Genomic DNA, 13,946 nt, shown 5'->3' with positions numbered 1-13,946 from the left:
GTGATTCCCAATGCATTTTAGCTGCCCAAAGTTCTGCTCTCAAACTGATCAATAGTTATGTTTAGGGCATATTGGCATCCCTAGGGTAGTCACAATTAGGCAGTCACAGATTACAATGACTGTTCAACTATCAGGCTGGTACAACAAAAGTATTAATTTATTATAAAACAAGACTTAGTCAATAAAGATACAAAGCTTTAACATACAGTTTGAAATATGACAGTATATATATATATATATTCCCTTCTAAATACCCAAGACACACAGACAGACACACACACACACACACACTGGTTAAAGGAAAAATAAAGATGCTTTGGCTAAAGTACTTGTTAGTTCTTGAAGAAAAAGGATAAGATATGTTATATTCCAGTTGGCATACAGTCTGGCATCTGAGTAAACGTAGATGGGTCACTGGGATCTTTTCAGAAGCAGTTCGTTCAGGAGATGTTGAGAGAAAGTCTTCCAGGAGCTGCTCAGGAGAAATGCTGCTTCAGTTTCTCTATTTCTCACACTTGATTCTCAAAGAGGTGGAAAAAGATGAGCTGGGTGCTTCTCTCTTAGCAGGCTTACCCCCCAACTGACGCAAAACAATCTTCAAAATGAAACCAACTCTTGACCACCATAAATCTTGACATGTCACTTCTCTGTATACAACTCCCCGTAGTCACCAAGGCGTTCGCTGTTTACTTAGCTGAAGACATGTGACTTCTACTAAGTATTGTTTTTAAACAGAAAGCTCAAGTTTCAAAGTCCTTTCGGTGACCCTTAAAAAAAGTCCAGCATCTATGGAATCACTTCAGTCCTCCAAATGAATCCATCTCTACAATCTTCAACCATGTGTCCTCAAAAAATATTCAAAAATAGAAGCACTTTCATAACAGCCTGTTAAAATGACAATCCATCCATTGGCTGCTTGACTACTGAAGTCAGGATGCACCCATTGAATAGCTTTTACAGGGCATCATAATTTCTTAAACCAATCTAACCCACTGTCATTAGAACCTATCCCAATTGATTTCAGTATGCTGTTAGGCAGCACCCTACTTGACCTGTATAAAAATAGACGAATGAATGCACAAATAGAAATAACTGAGACAAGGTTGCATGGTGACCAAGGTTAGGAATTAAATATTTCAGGATATTTGACATTTTGAAAAGTCAGACAAAATGGAAAAGGAGGGGGGTTGGCCCTGTTAATAAAGGATGATATAAAGACAGTAGTGAGGATGGATTTTGGCTCAGAAGAGCAGGAAATAGAATCAGTAGAAATAACAAGGGTCAGAAAATGCTGGTGGGAGTAGTTTGTAGGCCCCTTAACAGCAGCTATACTGCTGGACAGAGCACTAATCAATAAATAAATTGGCAAAAGTAGTTTGGAGGACAAATCAATGGAATTCTTTTGAGGCAGTTTCTTAGAATCTGTTCTGTTTTGTGTAATAAAACAGGGCTAATTAGTAATCTCATAGTAAGGAATCCTCTGGGTAACAGTGATCATAATATGGTAGAATTTCACACTGAGTTTGCAAGTTATGTACATAACTTAAATAAAGCCAATTATGTAGGTATGAGGGGCGAGCTGGCTAAGGTAGATTGAGAAATTAGATTAAAAGGTATGAAGGTAGATGAGCAACAGCGAACATTTAAAGAAATGGTTCATATTTCTCAACAAATCTACATTCCATTGAGAAATAAAAATCCGGTGGGTAAAGAGATGCATCCGTGGCTAACTAAAGAGGTTAAGGATAGTATTAAATAAAAAGAAGAGGCTTATGACATTGCTGAGAAGAGTATTATGCCCGAGGATTGGGAAAGTTTTAGCTACCAGCAAAGGATTGATAAAGAGGGAGAAAATCGAACGTGATTAAATTAGTCAGAAATATAAAACCACATTGTAAAAGCTTCTATAAGTATGTAAAAAGGAAGAGAGTAGCGTAAGTAAATGTGGGTCCCTTGCAGGCTGACAGGAGAAATTATAATGAGGAATAAAGAAATGGCAGAGATATCACGCTAGAAGACACAGAAAATGCCAGCAATAATGGGAAACTAAGGGTCTAATGAGACTGAGGAACTTAAAATAATTAATATAGTAAAAGAAATTTATATTTATATTGCACATTTATGATTTCAGAATGTCCCAAAGCGCTTTACAGCCAATGAAGTACCTTTGAAGTGTAGTCACTGTTGTAATGTAGGAAATGTGCCAGCCAAATTGTGCACAATAAGCTCCCACAACAGCAATCAAGGTAAAGAATAAGCACTCGAGAAATTAATGGGACTGACAGCTAATAAATCTCCTGGACCTGACAGCCTACACCTTAGAGTTTGGAAAGAAGTGGCTGCAGAGATAATGGATGCACTAGTTGTGATCTTCCAAAATTTCTAGATTCTGGAACAGTCCCAGTGGACTGCAAGGTCGCAAATGTAACACTGCTATCCAAGAAAGGAGGGAGAGAGAAAACGGGGAATTAAGTCAGTTTACCTGACACCAGTTGTCAGGACAACGCTAGAATATATTATTAAGGACGCAGGTATAACAGGGTACTTAGAAAATCATAATATGATTAGACAGACTCAACATTGTTTGACAAAAGAGTAAGTGTGTTTGGCAAATCTATTAGAGGCCTTCCAGGCAAATGCCCAGAAGGCAGTGGAACAAGATAATGAAAACAGTAAGTGCTGGAAATACTCAGCAGGTCAGGCAGCATCTGTGGAGAGAGAAGCAGAGTTAATGTTTCAGTTCTGTGGCCTTTCATCAGGACAGACAAGATAGTTGTGTCGGTCATTGCCAAGAGTCTAGCCCTGAGGATGTGGATGCAGTGCTGCAAGAAGTTCAATGACCTCACACAGATGGTAAAGGTCAGTGAGTATATCTTCAAATGTCATATCCCACCAACTGCACAACTAGTCTGACACACACTGCTCAATTCACCACACCCCCATCACTCACCTACCAACCATCTCTGTCAATCATGACTCATACCTCACCCTCATACCATCTCACAACCTGTACACACTACTAGCTATTCATGACAGCAACATAACCCAAACATGTTGCACCACGCTCACTGACACACTTCCCTCTTCCTTGCAGAATAAGGTGACGCATAACCAGAGGGGCAGTACAGAACCGGCATGTGACAGGCACAACTGCATGTCCTTATCCCCATGGCAGAGTGGCTCTCACCATCATTGCAGCAGCCATGACTGGGGCCGTGGCCAGCCTTGGGGCTGAAACCATCGAAGATAATGGCATCCTCATACCTAATCCTCCTTCTCACATCCCACTTCCTCCTCATCCCACAAACTCTTCTCATTTACAAGTTGTCTGTACCTGTTGCCTTTCCTGTCCCCTCGACACAACCCTACCCTGGTCCCTTTCTCCTTTCAGATACACAAGAACTGTAACCTGGCCAGGCAGTGGTGGAGAGCAGGAAGACAGTGATAATGAAGAAACATCATCCCTCGCTCTCACACTCCCAGTCACCAGCTCAGATACTGGCACTGCTCATAATTTAGACAATGGTTTGGAGGCAGGATCTGCACACGGTGCGACACAGATTGTTGGGTGGGGAGGGGCGACGTTGCACACGAGTTCCGCTGTAGGCGATTCAGACTAGGACTTTGATATGGCAGAGTACAGAGGAACGCTGATGTGTATGCACACTGAAATACTTGGTGCATTGGCTGGCCTGCCAGAAGGTCTGTGGTCAATGCCAAGGAGCATGGTGGAATCCAGCACCAACTTAGCACAGGGCTTTTAAAAGAGCTTGCAGCCCATCTTTTCCAGCATGGTAGAGGTGGCCAACTCCAAGACAGCACTTGCGGGCCCATCCATCTTGCAGCATCTAATGGCTGATGTCTCAGATTCCATTGCAGCACCAACATCTGGGTACTGCAATAGAAGCTCAGCCTGAAGTCATGCAAGGTCAGTTTGCTGTTATCATGGTTGTGTTCAAAGGAGCTTACAGCGTGTCACAGCAGTCCAGCAATCTGTCCTCCAATATGTTGCTAGGATTACTGAGGGGCAGATCCGGGAGAGTGACAGTAGCTCCATGCTGTATGAACCTTTGTCCTCTCTCAAGATGACAGTATTCATCCTCCCATTCCTGCCAATTTCATACCTTTTAAAAAATATTCTGCTTTTCTATTTTTATGACCAAAGTGAACAACTTCACACTTCCCTACATTATACTCCATTTGTCATCTTGTTGCCCATTCACTTAACCTGTCTACATCACTTTGCAGCTTCTCCACGTCCACCCTGCAGCTTACCTTTCCACCAAGCTTTGTATCATCAGCAAACTTAGATACATTACTCTCTGTCTCTTCATCCAAGTCATTAATATAGAGTGTAAATAGCTGAGGCCCCAGAACCGATCCTTACGGCACCCCACTATTCACTGTCTGCCAACTTGAAAATGCCCCATTTATGCCCTCTTTCTGCTTCCTGTCTGTTAACCAATTCTCTATCCATGCTAATATATTACCCTCAATACCATGAGCCCTTACCTTGCCTATTAATCTTTTTTGTGGCACCTTATCGAATGCCTTTTGGAAATCCAGGTATACTACATCTACTGGTTCCCCTTTATCTACCCTACTGGTTATATCCCTAAAAAACTCTAATAAATTTGTCAAACAGGATTTCCCTTTAGTAAAACCATGCTGACTTGTTCTAATCATACTATGCTTTTCAAAGTGCAATGTTAAGACTTCTTTAATAATAGTTTCCATCATCTTCCCAAGCACGGTAAGCAAGTCCCCATAAGATGCCATTTACGAGCAGATATGAAAGAGTAAATTTTCCAAGGACCCGTGCCATAATGGGTGGAAAATGGGCAGTGCACCATGATTTTCAATAAGTGCTGGCTGCATAAAGTCTTAAAGGGGCAATATCACCATGATGTCACCTTATATCCATCATTGGCAATGCAAAAGCAGCAACTATTGCAGGTGGTGATACAAGGTTAGTATAAGTTTTAAGCAGCATAGATATTCTCACAGTGTCAGAATGGCAGCTTTTCTGCAGCAAAAAAAAACAAAAATGCTGGAAATGTGCAGCAGGTCAGTGAACATCAAAAGTGATTGTGATGTAACTCAGTTCTGATAAAGGGTCACTTGAGAAACATAAAGCTACTTTCTCATTTACTCGTGACTGACCTGCTGTGCATTTCCAGCAATTTTTATGTTTTTTTACCTAGTTCTTAAGCAGTTTTTAGAGTTGTTCCTGGGTGTTTTAGGAACTGGCTGCCCCAAACTGCCTTATTCAACTTAATAGTAGCAGGGGGCATATTTATTGCTGATAACAGCAAACACAGATTACCAGGAATTCTTTACTTGTTGCTGGAAAATTCTGCTCACTCTGAAGTGGAAATTATGTATAAAGACTTCGATGCTTGTTCAGTTTTTCATGTTCCATTACGAAAACAAATATCTCTGATTCCAATAGCAGAATCATAGACCCTGTTGTTTGTGACCAGTTGAAACACAAGGAGCCAGCACACACTATCTACTCTTCTGTGACCTAAACTGAGCTAGTGCTAGTGTAAAAGTGTCTTGTGATGCTGTTTTGAATTGTTATAATTAGTGAGCTGTGATGGTCTATCTACAATATTGAGTCAGCTCTTCAGGCAGGCTGAGCAGTAGCCCTAGTGCAATATCACCTTTTCTTTGAAGCAGCTTCTCAGGATCAGTAGCATTAAGCAGTTTACTGGTAAGTAGCAGTGTTACACACTTGTGTCTATATTCAGTACTTAAGGTGTACCCAAGGGCTGATTATTATATTCACCAGCAATATTTTTTGAGCATGTCATGTAACCAAAAGAATTCGCCATCCACTCCTTCTATGCCCCTTCTACATGGCTGCATTGAAAGTGTCCATTTGGCTACTTCCACAAGAACGACCTATTCAAAAATAGTCAAATATCCAGGATCTATTTGTACCAAAATGTACATGAGCTCAATTATATGTTCAAAATCATTATTATTGCTTTCTTTCTCACATGTTCATTAAAGTGATCATTGGCAGCAAGAAACCCAGAAGTCACATCCATTTTGGTGTTTGGGAATATAAGGCGTGCTTGACTCACATTAATAGGCTTACTTTATTTTATTTGTGTGTACATGTTTGGACTTGGTGGATACTGCCACAAATTACGTTTTGCTTGTGTTTTTTTTGTGATAGATAGAAATGGCAGCATGCACTGATAACCGCAGGTCAAAGAGTTCTTACATATGGACAAATCTGGGAACCTTTTTCAGGCATATTGAGAATGGGAAATAGCAAAGTCAGTTGCAGGATATAAACACCTGTTCCTATTCCCCTTCTGTGAAAGCTTGTGTGTGAAAATTATTTCAATGGGTGGGGATGAGAAAATGTTAAAAGCACCCACAATCTTCATTATGAAGCTGTATATTATATATGTTATATATTGTATATACTATCTGTAAAGTGTTCGGAACTAATTAGCAAGGGACTAGTTGTTATGTGTAAGTGTTCCATTGGGGGGGCCACATTCATGGCTGCACTGGGGAGTCATGTTATATGTAACACAAGAACCAGTGAATCAGGTTCTACAGCACAAAGCATGGTGCTGAAATAAACAAGACTGACTCCAGCCTTTTCCAAGTTTAAAGTGTGATTCTTTCCAACATCTGGGAACCAGAAAAAGCATAAAGATGAAACACTGTACTTCTAGGATATTAAAGAAAAAGATGTATACTCTAATCTCTTAACATGTTGGGAATAGTGCTGCAACAATGCATTGACCCATGTGCAAGAATGCAAAATTTGTTATGCGATGGGATTCACCATTCCACTCCCATTAGACACAGATATCAATGCAGTATTCAGGAATTGTAACTCTTACCTCCACTTACCAGGACTGGCTGGAGTGGCACTTGAACCAATAACCTTTGAACTCAGTGGTGGGAATATTCACTTAACAGGCTTATCATATCAAAACATAGCAGGTAAAAATGTGTTCAAAATGGACCAGAATTAACTATTTTAATGTAAAGTATGACATATTCCAGGGAAGCATGTCTTTTAGTTCCCCTAGAAATGAACTGCCATTGGACACAGTGAAAGCCTGTGACATTAATTTTTTGTTTGTTTTCAAGTACAGACAGATGCAACATTAACTTGCATTTATATAGCACCTTTAACATGCTAAAAGATCCAAAGGTGCTAAAAGGAGTGTTAAAATCAAACAAAATTTGACACTGAGGCACATAAGGAGGTATTATGGCAGATGACCAAAGCTTGGTCAAAGAGTTAGGTTTTAAGGAGCATCTTAAAAGAGGAGAGAAAGGAAGAGATGGTTAGGAAGGAATTTCTAGAGTTTAGGGACTGGGCAGCTGAAAACACAGCTGCCAATGGTAAAATGATTAAAATAGGGAATGTGCAAGAGACCAGAATTGAAGGAGTGCAGAGATCCCGGAGAGTTGTAGGGCTGAAGAACATTACACAGATAAAGGGGCTGAGGCCATGGAAAGATTGAAAACAAGGATAATAGTTTCAAAATCATGGTGTTGCCAGATCGGGAGCCAAAGTAGGTCAGCGAGCACAGGGGTGCTGAATGAACGATACTTGCTGTGGGTTAGGATATGGGCAGCAGAGTTTTGAATGAACTCAAATTTATGGATGGTAGAAGATGGGAATCTGGCCAAGAGAGCATAGAAAGAATCAAGTCTAGAGATAGCAAAGGCATGGATGAGGATTTCAGCAGCAGTTCAGCTGAGGCACGGGCAGAGGCCATGTATGTACTTACCGACAGTAATATTTGGAAGGAGCTATGAATAACCTCCAGGTACTGAAAGTCGACAACGCAGCCTGTCACTGAGATATAAGTGCGATCATCCAGACTTTTGCTGGCTGAAGCAGTCAACTCCCTCCGCACACATCCAGGTCCATGCTCCCTCCACCATGAACGGTGCATGGAGATATTAAAGGTCATCAGATCACTATCCTGTAAACAGCACAGAAAAATACAATTTAAATCCTTTATCTTTGAATATTCTACTAAAGTTATGCTGATACAAATTACAAAATGGTTGATTATGTGGTGGGTCTTTTTGCTATTTTATTACACACAATCATGTGGTTTATTATAATCCAGTCAACTAAATGAAGCAGAAAGCTTCAAGTTTGCTTCCCACTCTGTGCTGAGGTAGCCAATCTCGGCGAAGGTGCAGTAAAGATGTCATAATTTTCTTCAGCACCCTTGAGCTAAGAGATGGAAAATCTGTTTGGGTTCCTGTTTCTGATTGCTATCTGGTAACCCCTGCTGGAACTGGGCTTGACCTGATTAAGCAGTGACCTTTGACAGGGTAGACTGATGAATGAAAAATGGCCAGTTAAGTGAGATACTTGAGGATGGTTTCCCAGCAAGCAGGCAACACAATCAGGGCAGGAGGAAGGGGGAATTGGGCAAAAAATGATCTCAATGTTCATTTTTTGATCACCTTCAGTATACATTTTAAAAAATGTCACTTTCAGAAACAAAATATTTAAGACATTATAAAAGACTTTTAAAAATATAGATTTTAGTTAACATGGAGAATGGGAAAGTACATTGAAAGGAAAGTAAACTGTTTTAGACTTTCCTTCCCTATAACACCAGCCAGCTGGAACCAAACACCGTTCTGAAAAGCATCATGTAAACAGCATTAAACTTGTTGGCTTTCTTGTACTTTTTCACTTACTCTTTTATTACCTACCATTGCAAACATAATTTTATACAAGAGGACCCTCACCAGTGTAACTTATTCTCCTAATTTATATCCAGCCGGTGGGCTCTGACCAAGTACTGATATTAAAGACACAGAAACACAGAATATCCAGAGGCCTGGTGCTTCTGTGAATACAGATTTCCATCTGCAAGAATTTCCACTTATATATTTATTTGAGAGAATATTTTAGAATGGTTTACACTGGACAAAAGTAGACATTGGGCAGGAAGTAAAGGAATTTAGGAAGGAGATCAAATTATATATTTAGAAGCGCTATCCTATACTTGTAGATGGTATTACCAAGAGATAGCATCTAGATTATGAATAGGAGATCAAGGATGGAGATCTGGGGAAAGCCAGAAGTGACCATTTGAGCATGGGAAGAGAAGCTAGATGAATTAACTGCATTGGGACATGTGGAAGTAGAACCATGCAGTGTAGGTTGACTATGAGGGAAGTCAATGGCTCCTATATTTTTTGGGACTAAGAAAAACCAGTGATGGGAGGGGCACGATTTCCGAATGGAAAGCTTAGAAATATGGGTCTCTCAGCCATCCTGCTGAAAATAACCAAAGGATATCTTTTAGATTTTCTCCACAGGTTTTCCACCAGACAGCCAAGCAGATTAACAGACTGATCTGTCAGATGGGAAAGCTACCATGGAATGGATTCCAGATACATAGTAAGTAGGAGATTACAGCAGGTGAGGGGAGCTGGAGTCAGAGATGGAGAGGGTGGAGACTCAGAGATGGCTGGATGGGGGGGTTGGGGTTGAGGGCGAGCAGTTGAAGATGGGAGTGTGAGGAGGGTGTACACTCAGAGATCGGAGAGGGTGGGGGGCGAGTTGGAGATTCCGGGAAGTGGGGTGAGTCAGGGGTCATGGGGCAGTCGGAGATCATGGGGGGTGGGGAGAGTTGGAGATTGCGGGGGGTGGGGGGGGGGTGGTGTTGGACAGCACAGGGCTGGGGGCGTGTTGTAGATCGTGGGGGGTGGGGGGGCAAGTCGGAGAACGCAGAGGGTGGACAGAGTCGGAGGTCATGGAGGGTGGGGAGAATCGCAGGTCGTGGGGGTTGGGGCAAGTCGGAGATCGCAGATGGGTGGGGGGGAGTTGAGATCCCGGGTGGTGGGGGAGTGTTGGAGATCACAGGTGGGCAGGGGGAAGTTGGAGGTCATGGGGGGTGAACGAGTGTTGGAGATCGCAGGTGGATGAGGGGGCAGTTGGAGGTCATGGGGGTTAAGGGAGTGTTGGAGATTGCAGGTGGTGGTAGGAAGTCGGAGGTTGTGGGGGGTGAGGGAGTCAGAGATCACACAGGGAGTGGGAGGTGTCAGAGATTGTGGGGATGGGGGTCGTCAAAAATCACAGGGAATGGGTGGAGTCGGAGATCACACAGACTGTGGGAGGAATTGGAGATTGCAAGGATGGGGGGGTGTCAGATCGCAGGGGTTGAGAGAGATGTCAGAGATCACGGGAGTGGGGCGAGTCAGAGATGGTGGGGAAAGTGGAGATTGCGAGGGGTGGGGAGTGTTGGAGATCGCGGGGGAAGTTGGCGATTGGTTGCCCGCCCCCCAAACCACCTCTGTTAAAACTGGAAGTGGGCAGGTTGGAGATGGGTTGGTGTCAGGTTTGAAATTTTAAAATATTTTTACCTCCCAGCCATTTCCAACCCACCATACTTGAGAATTGCAACTTCCCCCTGTGTGTTCATGTAGATTGTGTATAACATTGAATATTTGTTGGAGCTGTCCACCAGTATAAATGGGACAGCTACATGAAATCAGCTTATTCAAAACTCAATGTTGAGCCTATGCTACTGCACATAGTATCACTTTAAGAACCGAAACAGAAAATATTTTGTGTCAAGCATATTATCTAGAACAAACTTCCTTGTCTTCAAATGAGAAACACACATCACTACATTTATTGAGCAAATCGTAAAACAGAATCATAACCTTAGAGCACAGGAGGAGGCCATTTGGCCCATCTTGCTTGAGCTAACTTTCTGAAAAGCCACACAATTAGGGCTGAATTTTGCAAGTTCTCCAACATTCGGGGTCGTGGTGCGGCGGGGGAGGGGGGGGGTGGTGACAGCAGGCCTGGAAAATACTTCCGGGAGAGGCCCGCCATGGGCCTCAATGCCGGGAAGGCCCCGTTGCATTTTACCGGCGCAGCAAAGCCTCGGGGCGACCCCCCCCCACCACTCGGTGACGGAGCCTTCATTTAAATATTTAAATAAATATAAATAAATGCATAAGTCATAACTTTGTCCTGACGGCCATCCCATGCCGATATTCTGGCCTGTGGCCGGAACTCCCGTGCCTTCGGATCTCTATTCGGAGATCTGAGGTGTAACACTGGTGGGGAGGGGGGAGGAGTGAATTTTGCAGGGCATGGGGTGGGGGGAGCGGCAAAATCAAACACGATTGGTTACGGGGATGGTGGAAAGGGGTTGAGGGTCAAACAGAATAAAGTTCAGGGGGAAAGTTCAGGTTATGAATAAAAGTTTGTTCTGGGGGAGAGGGCAGTTTATATATAGATCACTCATTGGGGGTGGTGAAAGATGGGATTCAAAGTTGTATTAAAATGTTATTTTTATTTCCCAGAGACGAGGACCTTTAAAAATTTAAATGTCACTGAAGGGCTTGAAGCCCTTTAAAAATGCAGCCGCATCATTGGGGGCGGGCGTTCTGCCCCCTCCATGTAAATGCGGCACCGTGCGAAATATCATGGCGGCTCAGCGACGCACAAGTCACGCGGGCGCCATGCCTTTTTTGAAAAATTTAGCCCTTAATCTCATTTCCCTGCTTTTTCCCCATAGCCCTGCAAAGTTTTGATTTTTAAGTATTTATTCAATGTCTGCAATAAGACTGGATAATAAATAAAAAGGCAGTAAGGCTGGTCAGAACATTCAATTATTAAATATGTCAACAACTACAATTTGCATTTATATGGCATATTTAACACAGTAAAACATCCCAGGGCATTTCACAGGAGCATAATAAAACAAAATTTAACACCAAGCCGCATAAGACGATATTAGTACAGATAATCAAAAGCTTGGTCAAAGAGGTAGATTTATGCCTTAGGGACAGATGCTCCTATTTTACTGGACTAGCTAAAATATTTGGATTGAATGATAATATACATCCTTTTCGAAGAAGTTTCTACCAAGGTAATTGTCAAATCTAATTGTGACAGCAACTTGCGATGCTGTTGGGATAGATTTTACTTTTTTAAATTAAATTTTACTATTTAAAGAGATGCAGCTCATTATGCAAATATGATTTTCATCTTAATAAATGCTGGCTGAAAATATAAATGTAAATAGATGCAGAAGGAATCTTTCTGGGAAACAACTGAATGCCTTGCTAAGCACAGTATAATGTAATTTAAATACAATAATACTAAATATTTAATTTAGTTTTTTTTTACAAAGCTATTCTTTTACAATGTTTTTACTATGGATCCCACATAAAAAGATTAAACTGCTCAGTGCTTGTGTCACCAGGAATTACTTCAAAATAAGTTTTATATTTTAAGAGTACTTCTCAATACATGTCTCAATTCCATTCTCAATACTCATTCCATAAGCTGGAATTTCTAATTATCATTACAGTATACCCCAACATGGAGAAACAATGGTATTCTCTATGAAATATAAGACATTTCCCTAAACTTCTCCATCTCTCTACCTCACTCACCTCCTTAAAGATATTAATTTTCTAGAAGGCCAGTTGGTAGAGGATAGTATTGGAGTTAATCTTTACACAGTCTTGCATTTATTTAGAGTTAAACATGACATGCATATACCTCCTAACTCAACCACACAGTTTCAATAAGTGTTTATCTATATGCACTCAAGTGAAACCCCAGTTAATGCCCACTGCCTGCACACAATTAAACACAATTGATATACAATTAACAAAAGAATCTCTTTAAGATCACCCTGTTTCACCAAGCTTTTGGTCACCTGTTCTGATATCTTCTTACATGGCTTGGTGTCAATTTTTGTTTTGTTATGCTCCTGTGAAATGCCCTGGGAAGTTTTTCTCTGTTAAAGTTGCTTAAATATAAATGCAAATTGTAGTTGTTGACATGATATTTAATAATTGGATATTCTGACTCGCCTTATTGCCTTTTATTTATTGTCCACTATTTTTACATATTTACAGCTATTTTTGTCTTTGACTTGTCCATCTTTAGGTGCACGTCCATTATTTACCAGCAGACAGCAAAAGCTTTCCCAGGCAGGCCACAGCATGCACCTTTCAGGCTGCACTCATTTGCAATCCAATTCCGCAAAAGGGCTGAAACAATTGGACCCCCTTCTTGCATCTTCAAAGGGCCCATTGCACATTTCCTGCATTCATTCTGAACTCCCACAGAGGAGCCCTGCACAATATAGTGGGCAGCACACCTCAGGCATGGACTGAGCTGTGTGAATGCTGCCTGCCATATTGGAGCCTTAGACACTCAGTTTATGCCTGCAAGATAGGAACAGCACAATCCAATTTCTAGGCCAGTGAGGGTGAACTACAATTTTCTGTTTTGAAACAGTGCTGTGCAATAAGGCCGCCTATTACAAATTCCAAGTGAGAAAAGGGGCTCATTTCACAGCTATTATGTTGTTAGCTCATTTTTGCCTGTCAAGATTTTCTCCATGGCAATAGTAGTCTTCGGATAGCTTGTTGAACTCATCATTCTTCATGTATGAGTCTAGATAGTGAACATTATCAGATTAATCAACAGTGGATAGGGGAAAGAAGAGTAGAAGTCATTCAAGAGGTGTTCAAAATCATGAGGGGTCTGGACAGTGTAGATAGGAAGAAACTGTTCCCATTGGCGGAAGGATCCAGAACCAGAGGTTACTGATTTAAGGTGTTCGGTAAAAGAAGCAACGGTGACATGAGGAAAATCTAGTTTACACAGCGAGTGGTTAGGATCTGAAATGACAGTGTGGTGGGAGCAGATTCAATTAAGGCTTTCAAAAGAGAATTGGGATTATTCTCTGAAGAGTAAAAGGTTGCAAGATTAGAGGAAAATGAGGGGAGTGGGACTAGGGGAGTTGCTCTTGCAGAGAGCCAGCACAGACATGATGAGCTGACTGGCCTCCTTCTGTGCTGTAACCATTCTAAGATTCTATGTTCTGATCATACATCTTCCCAGCAGGATATTGTATGATTGCCTTTAAGAGTGATATCCCTTTACTATC

At 41.6% G+C, this 13,946-nt stretch overlaps 1 protein-coding gene across 2 annotated transcripts in view; it reads right to left on the bottom strand.

The window, feature by feature from the left end:
• LOC137369591 (sodium/potassium-transporting ATPase subunit beta-1-interacting protein 3) overlaps window positions 1-13,946 on the bottom strand; it is a 693,785-nt gene that overhangs the window by 55,604 nt on the left and 624,235 nt on the right. For both annotated transcript variants that reach the window (XM_068030897.1, XM_068030898.1), the window contains exon 4: window positions 7,776-7,973. In XM_068030897.1, coding sequence (XP_067886998.1) covers window positions 7,776-7,973 — 198 coding nt within the window. The remainder of the gene's footprint in view (window positions 1-7,775; window positions 7,974-13,946) is intronic.

This window comes from Heterodontus francisci, chromosome 5, assembly GCF_036365525.1.
Source record: "Heterodontus francisci isolate sHetFra1 chromosome 5, sHetFra1.hap1, whole genome shotgun sequence".
NCBI lineage: Eukaryota > Metazoa > Chordata > Chondrichthyes > Heterodontiformes > Heterodontidae > Heterodontus > Heterodontus francisci.
Note: the sequence above shows the minus strand (reverse complement) of the source record. Positions and strands in the feature narration are given on the sequence as shown.